This window comes from Drosophila albomicans, chromosome 2L (genome assembly GCF_009650485.2).
Source record: "Drosophila albomicans strain 15112-1751.03 chromosome 2L, ASM965048v2, whole genome shotgun sequence".
NCBI lineage: Eukaryota > Metazoa > Arthropoda > Insecta > Diptera > Drosophilidae > Drosophila > Drosophila albomicans.
Window position 1 is genome coordinate 27,005,422 of NC_047628.2, and position 23,271 is coordinate 27,028,692.

At 35.4% G+C, this 23,271-nt stretch overlaps 1 protein-coding gene across 1 annotated transcript in view; it reads left to right on the forward strand.

The window, feature by feature from the left end:
* Positions 1 to 23,271, forward strand: part of LOC127565217 (ABC transporter B family member 3-like) — a 65,486-nt gene that overhangs the window by 29,067 nt on the left and 13,148 nt on the right. Inside the window, exon 2 of the mRNA XM_052002745.1 lies at positions 22,158 to 22,315. Coding sequence (XP_051858705.1) covers positions 22,158 to 22,315 — 158 coding nt within the window. The remainder of the gene's footprint in view (positions 1 to 22,157; positions 22,316 to 23,271) is intronic.

The following is a 23,271-nucleotide window of genomic DNA, read 5'->3' on the forward strand; positions in this document are numbered from 1 at the left end:
TTCTGTAAATTTGATTGCGATTGAATAAAAATTGTAAAAGTTATTGAAGAAGTACTGATAATCTGGTATATTTTGACCTCTATGGCATATTTTAAATGTAGTTCATATACGAAATATGGGCTTTGCTATGTTCTATTATTTGTACGGTATATTATTTGGTATATTTTAAGAATATACCAAACTTCATCGATATACTAAATATGGCATTCGGTATGCCCTATTAATTTACAGTATGTTATTTGGCATATTAAAGAAATACTTCTGTACGGTTTGGCTGATAATCTGGTATATTTTGATCTCTATGGTATATTTCAAATGTAGTACTTCATTCATATACCAAATATGGCCTTCGCTATGTTTTATTATTTGTACGGTATAATATTTGATATATTTTAAGAATATACCAAATGTAGAACTTCATCGATATACCAAATATGGCATTCGGTATGCTCTATTATTTTACGGTTTATCATTTGACATGTTCTAGTTATTTTCGGTATATTATTTGATATTTTCGGTATATTATTTCATATATTTTAAGAATATACCAAATGTAGAACTTCATCGATATACCAAATACGGCATTCGGTATGTTTTATTAATTTGCGGTATATCACTTGGCATATTCTAGTATTTTTGTGGTATATTATTGGGTATAATATAGTATTTTATGGCATATTATTTGGTACGTTTTAGTATTTTGCGGTATATAATGTGATATATTTTAAGAATGATATCGCACTGTGTTTAATTTCATTTTACTTAAATTTTCGTTGCCTCCTCCAAATTTTCTTTAAATAAAATCGATTGTAAAAATAAAATGATTGTCTTTCTTAAAATAGGTTTACTTCATTTTTCACTTAAACCCAAATTAGAAATTTTCTTAAATTAGAATTACATTTAAATCAAAGATTTACAATTTGTGAGCGTCTGCTGTACTTCTTTTTGTCTTCTTGTGTTTTGCTCTTGCTTTTTGTTTCTGCGCTTTTTGGGGGACAAACAAGTTGTAAAATTGCTTCCTTGTGCCAGTTATTAAATATTTAAGCGTCGTCAGTATAATGCAGGCCAGGCAATGTCTTTTTGCGTACATATTTTATATCATTCGCCACCATCATTCAATTCCATAATTTGATGCTCAATTTCGTTTTTTGTGGGGCCTAAACCCTTCTGGGTTAAATGCTTGACCTTGTGCCGCTTGTCAACAAAACGAAACCACGACCCAATCCCTCACCTTCCTTTCTCTCTTCCTCTCCATTTCTCTTCACTTTTCTTCTCTTGCTTATCGCATTTCTTTCGATACGAAATTTGTTTGCCAAGTTGTCAGCAGAATGTTTTGCGATGCTGGCTCAGATTTCGTTACGTTTACCGTTTCGTCGTCCTTCTTCTTTCTTTGGGCTATTCAAGGCAAACACACACACACACACAGAGAGAAGAAAAAAATGTGTTGCATATTTATGTGGGCCAGCACACGACCCTCATTTAATTTCTGTCACACGGCGTTATTTATGCTTTCAGCCATTGTCTAGCTATCGATATATGTTTGAAGTTCAAATGCAAATAACATGCGAATAAATTGTCAGGTTTCTTTTTTTGTTGCGTTGTTGTATTTTGTGAATTTAATTGGTTTTGCAGTGGCAAGTTTTTGGCAGCCACTCTAAGCCAAATTGAGCCGTTGAAACGTGACATTTGGCAACCGCACTCACTCACACTCTCTCACATTCGTATTCACATTCACATTCGCACTCGTGTCACACACAAAAAGCGCAGCTGGTTTTGGTTGCATTTTGACGGTTTTGCGGCTAAGACGAGAGAGAGACAAAGAAAGAGTGAGAGAGAGAACTTGGCGACTTGCAACTCTCGTCTTATGCATAATTAAATTCAGTGTTTTGCAGCTTCCGTCTCCGCTGCGGATTGCGTAAGATTCGCATACTACCACTTGACCCAAATACGTTCACTCCACTTCCCCCATCTCCCCACTCTCCACAGCTCAAGCTCCATTCTCCTCCGGCACATTCAGACAGTCTGTTGTCGGTAGTCGGTAGTCGGCAGCCGTCAGCCAACATAGAAATAAAATGTTTATTTTGCATTTTATTTTGGCGCATGGCAAGCGCTAAAATTATTTACGCAGCATCAGGCGTGTCATTTGCATGCGCCACGCCCCCTCGCCGCCTCACATTTCGCCTGCATGCCAGAAACCAAATGACAGCAATGGGAACAACAACCAATGAAACCCACAAAAATACGCTAAAAGTATTTACATTTGACTCGGAAAAAATTATACATTTCCGTGCAAATAAAAAACCAAAGCAACAACAAGAAAATCGAGAGCACGAGAAGAGTGCCAACGCTTGCTTGTGTTGCTTCTGAGAAAGAGGGAGAGCAGAGTAAAATCAGCTAAGAAGAAAACTCCTGCTTGTAAATTATTGACGAATATGAAATGCACTAAGTCAAGTACATTTGCGGTAAGGCGGGATGCAAAAGCAGCATAAGGTGAGACTAAGAGAGCGAAATATAAGAGGTATCTTAAAGATGGCCAAAGTATTTTCTTAAGATACTTTAAGAAGAGAAAGAAAGAGTTGAGCATAGATTTGTAATAGATCAGAAAAGAATATTCTTTTTGATTTTCTTTTTAAGTTGAAGCTTCGACATGAACTTCTTAAGCACTTTGTCTATGATACATATAAATTTCGCGTAATGAGATTAAAGTATAAAAAGTTTAAGCTAATGAAAGAGTTGAGTACTTAACTTAGATAGAAATCTGTAATAGAGTAGAAAATATTATTGAAAATGATTATATTTTAAAGTGAAGTTTAGACTTTAGCAATTTCAGATCTTTATTTATAATGCAAAGAACTTTTGCTTGATGAGATTAATATAGAAAAAATTGAAGCTTATGAACAAGAAATTCTCATTAAATAAAAAGAATAAAGTTGAAGGCTTTAATACAAATAATCTTAATTCATATTGTAGCTTGAACATTGAATACTTAACAAAATTTGTTTATGGCACAAATAACTTCTGCTTAATGAGATTAACGTAGATGAAAGTAATCAACCAGTAATTTTTATTGAAACAATTATTAAGTAATGAATATATCTTTGTAAAATATATTTCTTTTAGACATTGAATACTTTAGAAACTTGTTAATGATAAATACAAACAATTTTTATTATAAGAAAAGTTTTACTTACATTACGAAGAATTTGAAGCTAAGTTCATCTGATAAAAAAAAGGATTAAAGCGCAAGGTTTCATCAAAATCAACTCTGCTACGTTTACAAAAACCTGTAGCAATAAATTTGTAGCGAAGTCAATATTATTAGTACAACGTTAGCAATCTTGATCTCCTTGGGGAATTAATTTTTTCTGTTTGCTGGTCAAACATGGGGTCATCTAATGCCTTATCTGGAAATCTGGCATTTCTGTGTAACATTCAGCTGCACAAATGTGCTATGCCCCCTTTAAAAAGAGATGAAATAAATGAAAAAGAGGAGTACAAAAAAGAAAAAATCCAAGCGACAACAAAATGCGTTGGAAAAGCGGAAAAAAGCGTCAAATCCGCAAACAAACACTGTGACAGCAACAATGCGGGGCGTGACAAGGCGATGGGCGGCAAAAGGGGGGCACAGGCAATGGAAAGGGGATAGAGGATGAGTGTTTGGTTGCAAAGGATGAGACAGACGAAGGCAGTAGCAGCAACTGAATGAAATGTACTCTCTATTGACATTTGATTCAAAAAAATGGTAAACCAAAAACAAAATGAAGAAAGGGAAAACAAATGCGCCCACGAAGAGGTGGAGAGGGTGGGTGAGGCGGAGGGGAGGGGGAGGAGCTGGAGCCAACTCCCTTTGTGACTCGCAGAGTTGAGTTCCGATCTGGTTGCCAAAGCTTTTGCTCAGATTTCGGTTCGGGATTCACTTTGTTTGCTTGTCGGTTTGCTCCTCGTTTCATTTCATTTTGTTTCGCTTCTGTTTGTCTGCGGATTGTGTTTCCTGTATAACACACACACACACACATAGCTATTCCATTTTGTCTTGACGCATAAATTTGCCTTAATTTGTTGCAAAATAATTTCATTCATTTACGTGCTGCCATTTGCCATTTGCGATATTCCGTTGATAACTTATTTAAGCGACGCCACATCGCAGACGACGACGACGACGATGCAGAGTAGAGCAACAAATTTGAACAAAATAAATTATCAAACTGTCACATTGACGTATCGCTTGAGCGAGAGAAAAGAAAGTAGAAAGAAGGCAAGTCGTGAAAGCATAATCTAGAGCATCATGTTGCTCGTTTAAAGGATGTCAAAGGTTGGCCATATATCAGGAAGGCATCAAACGCAGGCGAAGCTTCTGCTGTAGCCCGTTAACAATTTCATGTAACAAATTCTTTGTGCTGGACATGCGACACACGCACACACACACACACAGACACACATGGACATGCTTATATAGATACGGATACTGGGGATATACAGGGACATTCGAGCTGTTTCAGATTTCCAATAAATATGCCTAGGGTGGCCTAGCCAACTTTGTTGTTGTTGCTGTTGCTCGATCTGACTCCCAGCTCTGTCGCTTATTTGACATTCTGACAGTTTCGACAGTTTGGTTCTCGTTTTACTCTACGACAAAGTGCGTGAGGGCTGATTCCTGGCCCAGGACAAGCAACCAACCAACCAGCCAGCTATCAGCTACCAAACAAAACCGGCAACTGGCAACTCGGAACATGGCGCTCAGCTACACTAGCTTGTTTATTTATATGGCCTGTGTGTGTGTGTATACCTTTCTGCGGTCGCCATGCCCTCTGCCCTCTATACACACACTACCTCCACCTCTCCCCCCTCTTCTCTTCTCTTCGACTGCCATGCATTATGCCGTAAACGTTGCTTTGTTGCGCAGAAAACACAGACGAGTCTGCAAAAAATCGCTCAAAGTATCGAAAACCGAATAGCGCAGCATGTGACAGCTCCCCCTCGGTATCCCCTCTCCCCCTCCACTCCTTCACCCACTGGATTTATGAAGGAGTGAGCGGTAAGCTGGGGCTGCGTAGCTGGATTTGCTTTAGAGCACGGAACAGCCACTAACAAGCGGCTGAAATGTGTCACTTACAAACACAGCAGCAGCAACAGCAGCGAACACAACTGACTCACTCACCGAACACAGTGGCAACAAATGTTTCAATTTGCGGCACGCCAACTTGCGGCAAAAACTATGCACATAAAACCATATTGTAAAATGGAACTTGCTTTATTACAAGTTCACGATTGAAAACGCTACAGATTGAATAAAAAATGAATAAAAATCAGTAAAAAAAAAAAAACATTTTTTGAATAGCAAAATAATTATTATACAATATATGCCTTGGGAATAGTCTGATAAGAATATAAAAGTTGTATAAAAAAGAATACGAATAGCACTTTTACGGAGTAGGAAATAATTTAAATTTAAATGGTATAAAATGATGAAAAGATAATTTTTCCAAATAAAAGTGGCTTGGAATAGCCTGATAAGATCATAAATTTTCATTTTTTTTTTATATAAATTCTTTTTCAACAGTCTGAAAATAAATAACAAGCTCTCCAAATCAACTAAATGTTCGCCATAATATAAAATATTTTAAATTTTTCCAAATTGAAATTCAATTTTAAAATATATTTAATTTTGCAATGGTTGTAAAATAAAGAATGAAATTTATAGAAATGGTAAGCAATTTTAATATTCAAATTGTTTTTATTGTCATTTATTTTTCTAAAATTTCTGCGAATTTCTTTGCCAATATATTCGCTTTAAGTATGAAATGGATTGAGGATTGATCTATTAAAGAGGAAATTTTTTAAATTGGAACAGTTTCCAATTCCTATTTAAAGGAAATATATTGGCAAAATCTTAATCTTTCAAAATATAAATCCAAAACCTTTAAAGAATACCAATAAATTAAACAAATCTAAATATTTTATTTTTAATATGAAATAAAATCATTTTTACATAGTATATAAATGAATCGAATGTTAATATAACTTAACATTATGGTATTTCAAATATATTGAAATTAGTTCAATATTTATAAGATTTACTTTAATCCAATCTAAGATTATTTGAAAATGATTTTTTTTACCAAACTTTTATTTAAACCGAATACAATTTATAATTTATAAATATATTATTTTTTAAATTGAAATAGAATAATTTTCGAATGGTGTCTAAATATAAATAAATGAAATAATAATTCACATAACTTTACAAAATTTTGAGTGATTTTTCTTAGTTACAAAGTGACTGATCTATACAAAATACGAAATTGAAATCTTTTATCCAATCTGATACTATTTGAAAATGATTTTCATTATCAAGTTGCTGCCCATGGTGCGTTATTGGGTATCAAGTTTTTAAAGTCGATGCATGACAGAGTTTTTAGCTGAAACTAACTTAGCAACTTCGCTGGCGCGCTGGACGGAGACAGCAGAGAGGAAGAGAGATAGAATGAGAGTGAGCAAGACAGAGAATCAGAAAGAACGCGAGACAGTTGAACGCGTTTAAAGTTTGATGCGCTTAGCACGGGGAGAAAGTCGTGACAGCTATAAGTGAAATGCGATAGCGTTCCAGAGGATCAATTGGGGCATATGGAAAGCGAGTAGAAACTTTTGCATTCGGATACGGATTCGCATTCACATTGGCCACTGGCTGCATAAGAGTATTTGCCGTTTTTGTTTGCAATTATGCCGCAGTTGAAAGCTGCTTTGTTTTGCCAAAGCGAGAGAGATGGATAGATAAAGAGAGAGTGAGAGAGAGTAGAGGGAAAGGAACGTCCTTCATTGTGAGTTCTGGTCTTGTTGATTTTGTCGATTTTGCTGCAGGCCAACAGGACGAACAGGACAAGCAAGCAGAGAAACAGACAGACGGACAGACAATCCTGACAAACAGTCCAGACAGGACGGACTGAGGCGGACAGCTGTTTGCTTCATTGGCTGCCACAAAATATCAACAAGCATTTTGTTTATTTGCTTAGCGTCGACAACTACCAAATACAAAGAGCCATTAGATTGTTGTTGGCAACGAGTGCTCGAAAACGAAGGGGGGAACATCGACGGGGACCGAGGGTAGACGGGTTTTTTAAGTGCATGTTGTTTCAGCGTTTGTGGCATGCAACTGCTAACAATGAGAGTCGAAGCTGCTCTGCTGGCCAACAAAATGCTCAAATTTATGCAACAGCAATGCCAATAATCTATTGTTTTTAGCCTCCCAGTGCTCTCTCTCTATGTCTGTGTGTGTGTTTAGAGCCTGGCGACATGTGTAAACTGTGTGTGAGTGAAAGCTGTCTCTCTTGAAATGTGTTTGAGTGCTGCAAATGTTAAAGTGCCGCATATCGAAAAGGACTTCTCGGGCCCAAATTGCAAAAAGACAAAATTGTTTTTTGCCAAATCTACATATCTGCAAATATTTATTTATTCATTACAAAATTAGCTTTATACCATTACATTTCCGAAGTATTCTGTAATTTGACCAAAGGGAAACATTTTACCACAACAATCCTGGCTAACTTCGAGAAAGACATAGTTTGAAGTCAAGTGTTTGGTCTCTCTAGACAGCAATTTGATTCACATAAAAATTATTTGTGATGCAATTGGGAAAGTGCATTTTATTCAAATATTTGCTTTAGTTGGATTTCTTAGAAATGAGAGATCAGTGAAACTGGGTCAGTTATCTAAAAGATTTTAAAGCGAAGGAATTTGTTTTTGAGCTTTAAGAAAGTCAACATTAAAATATGTATTTTAATATTAGTTTGATGTAGTTAAATGTTTTTATTGTTCTACTAAAGTTCTACTAAAATGTAGTGTATACTGAATAGATATTTCTTAAATTTATATAAACATTGAATCAATTTTATTATTAATGATAATTAAATATAGAAGCTCTCTGACATTTTCTGTATTTATTAAGTATATTGTAGTATATATTTATTTTCTTTCTTAGTATTTTATTTTAGTATTTCTTAAATTAAATTTTATGAAAATGGAAATCTGTAAAGCAGAAATCTGTACTTTTGTAGATATTAATGATATTTATTTAGTATATTTCAGTATTTATTATTGTAGTATTTTCTCAGTATTTATATTTGTTGGTATATTTAATGGAAATCGAAATATCTGAATCAGAAAGTTATTAGTATTTTACTTAGTATATTATTTTAGTATTCAGTTTTGGCAATTTCGTGGAAATGGAAATCTCTGATAGTTTTAGCATTTTATTTTAGTATTTTTTTCGATTAAATTTCATTAACATCAAAATCTTTGAAGTATAAAGCTGTTCTCTTTTAGATATTAATAATATCAGTATTTTGTAGTATGGTATTTTAGTATTTATTTTTATTAAATTTTCTGAAAAGCAGAAAGCTGTTCTCTTGTAGTTATAGTATTTGTATATTGTAGTATTTTTTAGTATATTAATTTGGTATTTATTTTTATAAAATTTCATGGAAATCGAAATCTCTGAAAAGCTGTTCTCTTTTAGATATTAATAATATTAGTATTTTTCAGTATGTTATTTTAGTATTTATTTTTACTTAATATAATATTAGGATTTTTTTAGTATGTTATTTTAGTATTTATTTTTATTTAATGTCATTGAAATGGGAATCTCTAAAGCAGACCGTAAAACTCTAAAATATTTAACGAATTATCTTTCCTTTAAATAGAATTTTAAAGTATGTTGAACATCAAAGCATGTAATCCTCACATTAAAGAGCAAATCTTCTGCTTTGTTCTGCTCTATATACTTTGTATTCAAAAGTGCAGCTGAAGTTAACCCCTAAGCAGCCTTAGTTGTTGTTATCGATTGTTGTGACAGTTACCAAAATGCAGCTGACGTTCGTTGTGCTTTGTTTTACTTGACGTGCAGTCTCTTTTTTTGTTTTTGTGAATCTTTCCTGAATTTATGCACTCCTTACATGCTGTCCTGGCTCTGTCCTCTGATCAATGCCATGGCCGTTGCTGTTGCCCGTTGCTGTTGCCCGTTGCTGTTGCCCGTTGCTGTTGCCCGTTGGCTGTTGTCAATGGATGGGAAAGCGGGGCAGGTGCAATTTAAATATTGCATGTGCTGCGATAGCCGTTTGTGTGTGGACATGGATACGGATAGAGTTAAAGGAGCCGCTGCTTTGGTTACAGTTACAGGTGCAGGTGCAGGTAGAGGTCGAAGTCCAGCTGCAGGTCGAGTCCTGCTTCTGGAGTTAGTCTGATATCGTTTCGGGGCACACACAAACACACATGTGACTGCCGACATATTAAGCATAAAATTGTGTGCCAAACAAGGATGAAAAATGGGCGACGGCAAAGGCGAACCGAAAATATATATGCACAAGGATTCGGGGGCGTGGCTGGCAGTAAGCGTTGCATTATAATTTATGCGCATGCAAGCCACGCGGAGTCTGCCACTTAATCCGTGTTTAATAACACGAAACGAACGAGCAGAAGAAGAAATGTATAGGAAAAGCAGGAGACGGAGGCCAGACAACCGCACTCAGTCAATATATTGCTGGGAGGGGAAACTGGAGAGTTTGGGGCAATTTTTCCAATTGCTTTAAGCATTTTATGGGCTTCGGCACTTTGGGCAACACTTTTGCGCAAAATTTTGGTTTAAATTCTCGAAGCTGGCAATGGAAGTTAACGCTCTTGTGCATTGTTCAGGCAGAGGTATGCTTTTTATCAGCCAAAGGTCTTAGCACGCACACACAAATATGCCACACACACACACACATACATAGGTTGTGGATGGGTGGCAGGTGGTAGGAGGAAGGGGAAGCGTCTGCGGGTTAAAAGCGAAACCTTATCGAAAACGTTTAAACGCACGCAAATTCCACGTGGGCAAGATAAAACATGCATAAGCCAGGTGGAAAATGGTCAAGGGGCGTGGCAGACAGAGCAGCCACTCACTGTACGTGTGTGTTTGAGAGTGTGTGTGAAAAATATGCCAATGTTAAATATTTGCCAGGCGTTGTCGTTGGTTTGGCACCCCTCAGATAAAGCGTTAACTACAGTCTCAAACACAGAGAGAGAGAGAGAGAGTCAAAGAGAAACATGCGTGCCTGCATTGGTATGTGTAATCTTTTGCGTGCTTTACGCATTACCCAAACACACACACACACACACACACATAAACACACTCAGAGCACAGGACAATGTTGCAGGACACTTTGAATTATTCATTTACACGTCTTTTTTTTTTTTTTTTTTGGTGAGCCGTGGGACAGCTGGGGAATGTGTTGGACTGCTGATGAGGGGGGAGGAGGTCGGAGGGAGGTTAATGGGCCACGCCTAGTAGGCGTTTGTAGCAACAACTGTATTTACTTTTTATCGCTGATAAAGCGCATAATTTATGGGTTGTTCAAAAATTTAAATGCCCTCGAGAATGCGTGGAGACAAAGAGCCAAGAAATTCCTCACGGGAGCGAAAAAAAGCGTTGGGTCAGTTCCCGCTGGGGTGTGAATTATATGAATGTGTCGCTCTCATTGCGATTCAAAGCAACGCCAAATATTTTACACATTCAAACGACGAAGCTTAGCTAATTCTATCACAGCATTTTATTAGAATCCAAAGCAGTTAATTAAACAAACATTTTTCATACGGAGTTTTTAGAAATAAAATTAATTGAACCACTAAAATACGCAATGAATTAAATCAAGTGGAGTAATTGTTTATTAACTTGAAGATAAATCAAATTAGCACACATTTAAATTGATAATTGAATATATTATATATTGAATTTGGCGCACAAAGCGCTTAACTTGTTGTTGAACCCCTGAAAATCGAAGGCGTGGCAAAGCGATAACAATTATAAACGCCCCCAGGACATGGTTCAATGATTTAAAGCCATCGCACACAGAGAAAGAGAGAGTGAGAGAGAAAACAACAATTTACACACAGAGTAAATAATTGTGGTTTAATAGATGATTAGAATGGACGAAGAGAAAAAGTATAGCATACATTTTGGGGTCTGTGGGCTGGGCTCAATAAATGTTTTATGCATGTTTTGTGGCGCTGGGCGTCAAAGCCAAAGCCAAATGCAAATTGAAATGCAATACGATGTGATGAATGTGCAAATGCAAAATATGTGGCGTTAAATTTCAGTGCGAATAAAAATAAAACACGACGAATAATAAATATATATACACACAAACACACAAAGCTAAAGCAATGCAAAGAGCTAAAGTCGAGCGAAACAATTTCTGGGAAATGAGGTCGGGCTTAAAAAAGAGACGGCAACAAACACAAAAAAAAGGGCAAGAGAGAAATGGAGATTGTGGAACTGGAACTGAAACTGAAACTGGAACTGGGCATAAAGCAAAATTTATGACTATTAAGCTGAAAGTATGTGGCTGCCTTTTGTTGTTGTTGTTCTTGTTGTTGTTGTTGTTGCTATTTTCGCCGTCAGCATTTCAAGTTATGCGAAAGCGCTAAAAATATGCAAAGCAATCGTAATTTTATGCTCTGCTTGACTTTTCTTTCTTTCGAGTTGTGCTATGTTGTGTTCTGTGTGCAGCTGGAATGCAAATGACCTGGCAAGCTGTTGTTATCAACATAGATGAATCAAATTAAATGAAAAGTACATTAAGAGCCGCTTAATTGAAAGCCGTCACCGTCGACTCTGCTGACAAGAGTCCGTTGTCCGCTGTCCGCCCGCCTCTATCTCATGTCAGTGTCTCGTTGTTCGTTATTCGTTCCTCGCTGCTCGATTTCAATTGCCAACGCGATGCTCCCAAAGCAATCAACCTAATTTGTCATATGCACCCGGCTCACCTGTCTGTCTATCTCTCACTCTTCCACTCTCTCTCCCTCTCTCAGTGTCTCGCTTCCTGGCTGTCAGTCAAACACTTTTGTCCAGTCAGCCAGTCAATATTTATAATGAAAGCTAATGAGCGACACACAGCGCACAAAAACTTGGCCCAAACAGCCGAGTCCTGGGTCAAACTGCAGTCACTGTCTGTCTATCTATTTGTTTCCCACTCTCTCTCTCTCTCTATCTCTACCTACCTCACTTTTTCTGTCTCTTGTTTGCTTTATTTTTTTCGCTACTGCATTCCTGAAGTGGTCATCTTTTGTTCTCCCTCTCTTTCTCTTTCTCTTTCTCTCGCTCTGTCTGCGTTTTGTCTGTTTTATAAATGCGACGCTTAAAAATTGAATGGAACTGTGTGTGTCGCGGTAAAATAAATTGAAAGTACTTGTCCATTGTTTGATTAATGTGTCAATAATGGCAACGACCCGCGACCAGAGACCGACGACCGTCGACCGAGCTCAAACACAATAAAAATCCTCTCAAAGTGTATTGCCGCTTTAGGGAATTGCACGGATAAGAAAGCTTAGAGCATATTTTGCTTGAATTTATGCCATCAATTAATATGTATATTCTGTGATTTAAAATATTCGCATTTAAAGCGTAGTTTGTTAATTTTGTAAACATTGAAAAAATATAGCGGGAGCTAATAAATGAAATTAACAATTAATGGATATTAATATGGAATAGGGAAACTAAAAATCAATATAGTACAAATAAGAAAGTTACAGTTGACTGTGCTCGACTGTAAGATACTCGCTACCCATTTTCAATTAAACTAAAACTTCTAAAAATATACCGAATTAATATATCGACAAAATATACCGAAAGTTATAGTTACTAACTCTAGAATCGATATACCAAATTAGTATATTTTTATGTTGTTTGGTATATTTGGTGATTATTTGTTTGCTTGTCTGGTATATTTTATATTATATTTATTTGGTATGTGCATACTTTTGGTATATATAGTAACATTCTATGAATATACCAAATTAATATACCAAAAATACTGAAATATACTGAATGTTATGGTTGGTATTTCGATAAACTACTACTATAAAGAAATACTATGACGATATACCAAATATGGCCATTGCTGTATTTTTATGTTTTTTGGTTTATATGGTGTATATATGTATGTCTGGTATATTTTATATATATGATATATTAATTTGGTATATGTATACTTTTGGTATATATGGTAATAAAAACACATTCTATGAATATACCAAATTATACCAAAAATACTAAAATATACTGAATGTTATATTTGGTATTTCGATAAACTACTTCTATATAAAAATACTATAGCGATATACCAAATAAATCCTACTAAAAGTTTCATTTGGTATATTTGGTATAGTACTACTCTCAAAATATACAAGAGAATATACCAGATTCACCCCATCGGAGATACATGTATGTAATAATGTATAACATATTTGGTATGAACTTGTTTCAATTGTAAGTATTTCTTAGTGAATGCCATTAATTAAAATGTATATTTTTAGCTTCAAACGTATTCACATTTAAAACGCACATCATTAATTTTTTAAGCCTAGAAAAAAACACAACTGCTCATAATAAATGAAATTAACAATTAATGGAAATTAATATTGCATATGGCAAATGAAAATGAACATAAATATTATTTGAGCATTAAACTGGTTCCAATTGCAAGTCTTATTTGCTCTGCAACTTCAATTAGCAGAGACACACACACACATAAAGTCAAGTTAGGACCCAAGCTTGTTATTCAAAATACTCATTTAGTAGCCGGGAATCACAGTGCGTTCAAGTGCGTGGTCTTCATCGTTGTGCTGCTCCTTCAAAGAACCCTTCATCAGAGGCAAAGCGAAGGAGAGAGTGCAAAGAAATCCAATTTAATGACTGCAATGGCGATGAAGTAAGTTCTCGGACCCAACTCAAACCTCATTTTCCCCTCCCCTCGCACTTTGCGTCTCACACCGTTTTGCCTGTGGGCGATGACTTGTGCTTGGCCCCGCGTCTTTGTTTTCATTGCGGCTGTCACTTTGGGCGCACGGAACGTTAATGGCAAGTGTAAAATGCTTTAAGCCCGCAACAGCAACGTGGAAGAAGAGTAAATGCTGTAAGAAGCATTCAGAGAGAGAGCTGAAATACAAAGAACACAGTGCAAAAAAAAAAGAAGAAGGACGAACGAAAGAGACAACAGAAGGGGAGAAGAGAAGAGTTTAATTAACACGAAAATGGTTTCAATTACATCAAATTACATTTCTTTGCAGTACCGAACGAGAGCGACGCCATTGTAGTTTGTAGTTGTCTGTGTGTGTGTGTGTCTGAATGAAGATGGCTCCTGTGGCCAGAGTTTGGACTCTGCTTGATTGTGGGTGTGGCACTTGGCACAGTTGATTTGCGCACAGAGATTTATTGGGCGTCAGCGTTGAGCAAATTAGTTGAAATTGTCAGTTAAAATAGTCAAGGCAAAGACAAAGACAAAGACTTTCCTCCTCCTCCCCTTCCTTCTAGACCAGTGATGAGCACGTGCTCTGAAGACTTTAAATTGCGTATACGACTGGCCATCAACTTAATCGCTACGATAATTTGAGAACACAGCCTGTGAAAGCACACCTCAAGCAGATACAATACAATTTTGTGAAACGTGATTGGGTTGTGCATACTTTTAACACACAACAACAAAAACACAAATGTTGAATGGTAAATGGTAAATGGTAAAATGGTTGATCAAGTCACGCGTTCAACTCTCTGTGTTTTGTAGACACTTGAATTTGCTGAGTAAATCTCTTTAATTAAATTTACTCTCTCGCTACTTTCTGTTGTTGTTCTTGTTGTTGTTGTTGGCCACATGAATAATGTTGGCCCTGCTTTTGTGTATATGCAAATAATGTCATAAACAAAATGAGTGTGTGACCTTTTTGCTTTTTGATACCCTATGAAATGTTGACGCATAAATCGAACTTTTTTCGTAGAGTGCACGGAAGACATAAATTAGTTGGAGTATTTATTTTTATGTAACAAATTTTATTTACGACTTTTCAACAAGAGTTTGTTGATAAAAAAAACTTTACAAATACGTTTTTCTAATTACGGAGAAAAGTTCGAAAATTACTTTTATAAATATTTTAACAAATTACAACCATGATATTCCTTAAAAAAGTTAATTTACTTTAAGAAATATTTGAACTATTTTCATTGATTGATAATCCATATATATTATTATATATTATACATAGATAATACATTTTCCTAATTACGTTATCGAAAGTTATGAAAGAAACAATTATTTTTAATTTAGCAATATTTAAAGAGGTAAGTTTTCAACTATTCTTTGCGTTTTGCTCTTAATGAAAATAACATTCATAATTATTACACTTTAAATTAAGAAGTATTTTATACTGATTCTGGAAAAGTATAAAACATTATTTTTACAATTTCTTAAAGTCATGTTTCAATTATTTTCTGGATGTTTTTGTAGTTATTTATTTTCAAATGCTATATGCCAATCTATGTATAAATTTCTTTTCTTTTTTAAACATTCTTATATTCAAAGCGATTCCTTTTTAGTGTTAGCTAATCTACAGGGTATTTGAGCGTATTTCATAGTTCTCATTTTAATTTGTTTGTTGTTTTTGCATGTGTTTTTTTGTTTTTGGTTGTTTTTTGGTTTTTTTTTTTTTGGAGCTGTTGCTCTGTGGCTGTGGCTTGTGTCATTCATTTGGCTTTTGTTGGCCTGACAGTCGTTGCCATTGTGCCGAGCCTCATTTATTTTACTTACACGCATGTGTGGGAGGCGTCTCCTGCTCAGCGTTGCTGCCGCGTCATTTATGACACCTTGACAGAAAAATGAGCACACACCAAGAGTACAAAAAAAAAGGAAAAAAAACGCAAGAAAGAAAGAAAACGGAAAAACACCAAGCGGTGCCAGGTGAACAGCGAGTGGAACGCTGCTGTCCTGATGGTGTCTGGGGTGCGGTTGTGCCAACGCACATTCATAATTTCATTTTCCCGCGGCGCCACGAAAGGTGGCACAGGACGAGCAGAAGGAGGGGGGCGGGGGCGACGACTTTGTGCCGCTTATTATGCGACAGAAATTGAAAAACTTTGTTTGCCGGCGCGCTGGGGTTAACAAATAGGCAGAGCCTGCTTCGCTGACTGACTGACTCGCTGCCTTGGCTTGGCTGCATGTGCCACATATATCTGTTTTTGTGGTAGGTGGGAGGAGGAGGAGGAAGGTGGAGGAACCATTTAAGCGCAACACCCAAGTGCCTCACATAATTTGATGCCTTTTATGGCTTTTAATTTGTTGGCAGCAAAAGCTGGGGTCATAGGTCGCATGTCGCACGTCTTGGCTTGGCTTGGCTGTTTGTTGTTCCTTTTTTATTTGAATGCCTGCTGTCATTTTTTGTTTTTCTAATGAATTCGACGACACTCAGCTGGGCTAATGAGATTGCCATTGGCAGTGGCACAGACACAGCCACCAGCCACCAGCTGTGGCACGTGAGCAGCCTGACAACAGAGAACAGAGCAACCAACAGGTGCACAAACAGCAGCCAAAAATGGATGGCAAATCACTCGAATCACTCGCACTGAGTTCGAGTTAGAGTATCGAGTTGAAGTTGTTGTTATGCCCGCCATCCATAGGGTAGAAGGGAAGGAAACGTATATAATGGACATAAGGAAGCATATCCGACCCTATATGAAGTCTATATATTCTTGATCAGCGTTAACAGCTGCTGAGATGTCTGTCTGTCTGTCAGTAGAGAGACTTTGTCTGATAATCTGGTATTTTTTATGCAATCTATGGTATATTTTGACTATATCGAAATACCCAATATAGCCTTCGGTATATTTTTCAAATTTTTGAGGTATATTAATTTGGTATATTTTGCATTCTGTTATACTTTGAATATATCAATATAACAAATATAGCATTTAGCATATTTATAGTATGTTCGTGGTATACTAATTTGATATATATTGTACTCTATGGTATATAATATTTTAAATGTATCAATGTAATTAATGTAGTCATGGTTTGTTTTTTTGTATTTTTGCGGTATATTTTACACTCACTAGTATATTTTGAATGTATCAACATACTAAAAATAGTCCTTGGTATATCTGTAGTATTATTTGTGGTATATTAATTTAGTATATTTTCAAATTAATACCGCCCTGTGTTGCTTTTATTCGCACTGAGTACCGGGTATCTCACAGTCCAGCACACTCAACTGTAGCTGTCCTACTTGTTCAGATTGTTGTCGCTCCACTGACACACATCAAATTGATTTTACTCTTGTTTATGGATTTATTGTACGAAATTGTTTGTTATTGTTTTGCTTTTACTTTCTTTTTGAGGTCTGCGTGTTCGTGTTGTCTTCAGATTTGCAGTCTTGTGCCACAAATTGATTTTCTAAGGCGTTTCAACGATTGCATAACAGCATGACACACTCACAATATAAAACTATATATACATTCATACATATATGTATGTAGTTTGTGCCACAAGCAGCTGCACGTGTCTTACATAAGCTCAGCTTAGCTGAGCATTTACTTTGTTATCACTTGTGTAAGCTTTCCCTCTCTCTCTCTCTCTAACTCATTGTCTATCTCTATTTTCTTTTTTGTCTGCTGCAACATGCACTAAAAGATTAAAATTCTTTTCAAATGTCAATAAATTTATTATGCTGCATTTCAATTCCTGTTGCCAGTTTCCGTTTATGGCGCACTTCCTGTCGCATAATCCATAAACTTTGTCAACTTCTTTTGAGCAAGTTGCTCAGCACAAACGAAACAATTACCCTAAGGCTCAAGTCTTTCATTTCTTTTTTAGTTCTTTGAAAATATACCTACATTTTTTATGAAAACATAAGCGGAGTTTGTTTTATTATCAGTAAAGATTTCAGATATTTTAAATAAGAGAGCTGAACATTCATCAGCTTTTAACTTGTGAGCTTTAGGCTGCATTGCCTTGAGCTGCACTGAATATGATTTACACTTTAATGCTAGTCTAATTTTACTAAATTTGTGAAAATTATTTAAATTTGGAAAACATAAACAAAGGCCACTTTGGATTTTAGTTGTATTTAGATGCAAATTATGAATGGTTAAAAAAGTTTAAGTCTGCTTAAACAAATTTGCTTTGAATAACATTCAAAGTTAGTTTCAAACGAATTTATAAAACTACGATATCATATAAAATCATGTAAGAAAGCTACAGTGCTCATGTGCGGTATTAGCTTTAAAATATACCATATTTTTATACTGCAAAAATACTAAAAATATACCAACGGCTATATTTGATAAATTTATAGAGTACTACATTCAAAATATTCCAATATTCAAATATTTAAAATATACTATATTTGTATACTACAAAAATACTAAAAATATACCAAAGACTATATTTGCTAAACTGATAAAGTACTACATTCAAAATATTCCATAGAGTGAAAAATATTCCAAATTAATATACCACAAAAGTACTAAAAATATACCAACGACTACTTTTATTATTTTGACACATTCAAAATATACAAGATTGTCAGACAAAGCAACTAAAATCCCATGTCGATAAGCGTCATATAAAACAATTTCTTTGATAACTGATTGCAACCAAATATTCAAGAATGATAAAGACTATTTACCATATACCAAAAACATAGCCTTTGGTATACTTCAGTATTTATGCGGTCTATTTATTATTATAAATGTTCAATGAAGCTAAAGACTCTGCTCTCTTAAAGTAATTTACGTTATCCAAGTACGATTTCATATAAATTTTATAAATGTTAGCTAAAGTTTACCAGTTCCTCTTACAATCCAAAGCATTTTCCAAGACACTCAGTTTTAGGTATTTATATCTGCTTTTTGGCGGATACTATTCTTTATTTGTTTGCACGATTCGGGTGTCTTCATGTCACGTTCTGCTTATATCCATCAGGTATGCATGCATTCCTTATACGCTCTGCACATTTGCGAGTATAAATTATGAAATTTGCACTAAAAAGTTGCAGCTGCTTTCACGTCTTTGTTCACGTCTTTTCCCCGGCTTGTGCTTTTCCTGGGCCGCCAACTCGCTGGCTTGTTTTAGCCTTTGTTTGTGCTTTTAATAAACAAGCCGACTGAATTATGTATATGGAGATGTATGTACCTTTATTTTTACCCCCTTGTACTCCCTCTCCAACTACATACATATACATATGCATATGCATTTTGATTCACATATTCAGAGCTGCATTTCGTTGTTGTTGCCTGCACCTGTTTGCATTTACCTTTGCCTTCCTTCCCCTCGCTCTCTCTCTCTCTCTTTGCTGTTTGCTGTTAGCCATTTGCTTTTTTGTTAAATTGTTCCTTTGTTTTAACGTGCAAATTTTGGAATTTTCATTTTCTTCGTACTGCTTTTTGTTGGGCACCTTTTGTGGCTTGCAGCTGGCTCGCTGCCTGGTTTATTCAGTGCATTTGTTTGCATATCAAAATGCGTGAAATGTGTACTAAGTGAGTGGAGAGGGGGACGAAGGGGGAGGGAGTGAGGTTGGGGCCAAGGCAGGCGCCTTTTGTTACGTTCGAGCCAACTTATTAGCGGCGCTTGGCTCAGCGCATTTTCTATGCATAAAAATGTAAACGCTTCCAGCCGAGTTGGGCTCTCTTTCCCCCTCTCTCTCTCCCTTTCTCTGTCTCTCTCTTCCTTTCTCTCTCAATTTATGTGCGTTCTCGCATAAATATACATGCAGCCAGCCAGGCAGAACTAAAGCCAGTTTTTAGTGCTCGCTCACTTGCCGGGCTTTGCCTTATATGAAAGTATGTGGCAGGCAGGTCATCCATCCATCTACATCCAACATGCGTGGTGGTCTGCTCCTATTTGGCTTAGCGAAAACACCAAATTAACTTGGAGCCCAGCAAGAAGCCACAAAGCAACTGAATTAATATGGAAACGAGAAATGCTAACTAATTCAATAGTTAAATACGAGTCCGAGGTGTGCTTGATAAATATTCCACAACATATGAATTTTAAACAGCATTTCAATACAGCTTATATTTTGTTAAAGTTTATGTTTTTAATGTGGATAAAGTTACATTGAAATTGCTTAAAGCTTGACTACAGAAAAAGTGATGCTTATTAAGTGCATCGCATTTTTGTTGAAGATTAGTTTTTAGCTACAATTTCAAAGGTTTTAGCTTTCATAGAAAATATCATACAAAGCACATTGACAAGTATTTTTTTTTATATTATACTTAAATTAAGTATTACATCTAATATGATAAAGCACATAAATAATACAAATGTGTATAACATATAAAGTTACTCCTTCAAAATGCTAAAAAAAAGTATCTACATAAATTTTATTGATGTTTTTTTGTTCTTTTCTTTTTCACTCTTCGATGAATACTGCTAATATTCAATTGATTCAATTAGACTTTAGTGTGTAATATAATTCACGCTTTATAGAAATTTTATTTTTTGTCAGAAGCTTTATAGAATATTAAGTTACTTTTTCAAAGATTAAAGTGTTAAAAAAATATATACATACGTTTCATTTAAGTTTTTTTTCTTTCCTTTTTATTTTTTATAGAAGTGTAGATATTATAAAATAATTCATGCTATTTTCAATTTAATTTTCACATAGCTTATTAAATTACTCTTTCAGCATGACCTTTTGGAATCAAAGCAAATTTTATTACAGTCTCAAACATGCTTAAAAAATAACTCTTCTCTCTCGCAAATTTTTTAACTATGCAACCAACATTCTCGTAACTAATTTGATGTGATAAATTATTTTGAAACTAGCTTAATTCCACACACAAACTTTGTTCCAATGTGATCCACTCTGATCTGCACAACTTGTAGGCACCTAGCCCTCGCTTTAGTGTGTGTGTGTGTGCGGCGAAAGTTGATATCCTGTGGTAGCAGCAACCAACTTTTATTTAAACCTTATGGCATTTGGCCTCAGACATAAGTAAGTCTGTCAGCATGTGTGTTTGTCCCCCTCACGAGTATCTCCCTCTCCCCTCCCCCTTCCCCAACACACTCTGTGTCCATGGGGGGATTATGCGACAAAAGGCAAAAGCGGCAACAAAGCTATGTGGTCAGCAGGTACCATACCAAATAAGTCCTGTTGAGTCCTACCTGTCTTCCTGTGTGTGTGTGTTTGGCTTAACCACGCGTTCAACTAAATGCAAGCGAACTGCGTGTGTGTGTGTATGTGTGTGTCAGCTAATACCTTTTTATGAGCGTCATATGTTAATGTAGCTTCATTAACATTTTAATGTCCCCCAGCCCCAATTGTAGCTACACCACCTCAATTGTATATTCTCTTCTCTTCCTGCCTCCAACTCCTACTTTCATTTAATTAAAAATTGCAATTAAATAAAGGAGAATAAAGCTTTAAATATTCAAAGCAAATAATATAATTTTCTAGTGCAATTCGAAGGCAGCTTTGACTTTTTATAGACAGCATAAAAAAGTGGGAAATAAATTTAAGATTTAATAATGCAACTTTACGTGTGCTAAATTTATTATAAGCTTAACAAATACAAAAGATACAGTCGAGTGTGCTCGACTTTGAGATATCCGTCACCCATTTTGAATAAATGCAGAATAATGCGGTATTTATCTTAAAATATACCGAAATAATACTGAAAATATACTAAATGTTGTATTTGGTATATTTGTGTGTACTATATTAAAATATACCACATAATATATTGTAAAATACTAAAATATACCGAAAGACACATTTGGTATATCGATAAAGTACTACATTCTAATATACCAAAAAATTCAAAATATACCAAAATATACAAAAGGGTTTTCTAGAGAACTTCTGCAATTGTTATCCGATCGCAACCAGGAATAAAATATACCATAGTTTTTATTGTCTGTAACAAAATTCGGAACTCTAGCTTCAAAATTATGCCTGTTATTCAATTTGCAGTGGCGAAAGTAAAACACACAAAAACTATATCTTTCTTATAGTCACTGCGATCTAGGTGTTTAAAAAGTTGGAAAGTGATTGACCTGCATATATAATATTTGTGATTTATTATAAGCTTAACGAGATTACCTTGATATTATGGATTAAAAATAATAACTTTATTTTGTTTTACCAGCTTCGAATCTTAATCTTATTCATACAATAATTATAATAGACAAATGTTCAATCTTATTAAATTACTTATATTTTAAATCACTTCAAATGGTAAAATAAATAAATGTTCTATAGAAATTACTTCTGAGCTAAGCAACGAGTTTAGCTAATTCACATTTCTGTTTTGCTTTGCCACTTCAATTTATTCAAGTTTAAAGCAATGTTTTTATCTATTCCAGAAGGCGAAACGAAAACAACGATGACAACAATGGCAGCAGCATAAAAAAAACAAACCCAGTGGCAGCAGCTCAAACAAATTTTTCACTGACCCAACGGCGGAGCAAGAACAACAACAAGAACCACAAGAACAACATGAAGGGCATGCCACAATATCACGGTGAGTGCTGGCAAGCGCGTAAAGAGTTTGACGAAAAAGTAATTTTAAGCATCGTTTAATTTTCATTTTGCGTTACAAATTTTTTTTTTCTTTCGCTTCGTCGTTTTTGTTTTTGTTATTTTTTTCCATGTTTTTTTTTGTGTGTAACTTTTTCGCTTTTGCCGCTGCTTTTTTTGCTCAATGGACATTTGAGCAGAAAAATCTCACAAAAGTGCGTACTTTTTAACAAAGTTAATTTTTACGCTTCGCTTTCTGCTGCTTCTTCTTCTTCTCCTCCTTCGCTTCTATGGAATTGCAGTCTAGAAAAAAAAAAGAAAAATAAAAATATATATGTATTATAAAAATTGTTGAACAAGACGGAACAAAAGGGGTGTGTTTTTTTAGGCTGGCAAATGGCAAGAAAAAAAAAACCTCTTTAATTATACTCGAGAAGGTCAAGTGAACGACCCGCGTTTGACTCGCGGCCGCTTCAAACTAATTGTTGTAGAATGTAAGCGATGCAGGCAACGTAGCGTATACGTAATTATTGACACTTAACATTGACTGAGACTCCTAAGATTCATCATAATTTATGCTTTAAAATTGCGCTGCGCTTAAGTCTCCTCTTAATTCGATTTAGTTGCGAGTTGCCTTGAGCCACTTTTTTTTTGGCACTAATTCATTTAGCCAGCAATACGGCATAAAATGTCAGATGTCAAATAAAAAGAAACAATAACAAGAAACACACTATTAGAAATAACTAAAATATACCGAAAGCCACATTTGGTGTATCGATGAAGGACTACATTCTAATATACCAGAAAAGTCAAAATATACCAAAACATACAAAAGTGTTTCCTAGAGAACTTCTGCAATTGTTATCCGATCGCACTAATCGATCAACCTAATTGTTGTATAATATAAGCGATGCAGGCAACGTAGCGTATACGTAATTATTGACACTTAACATTGACTGA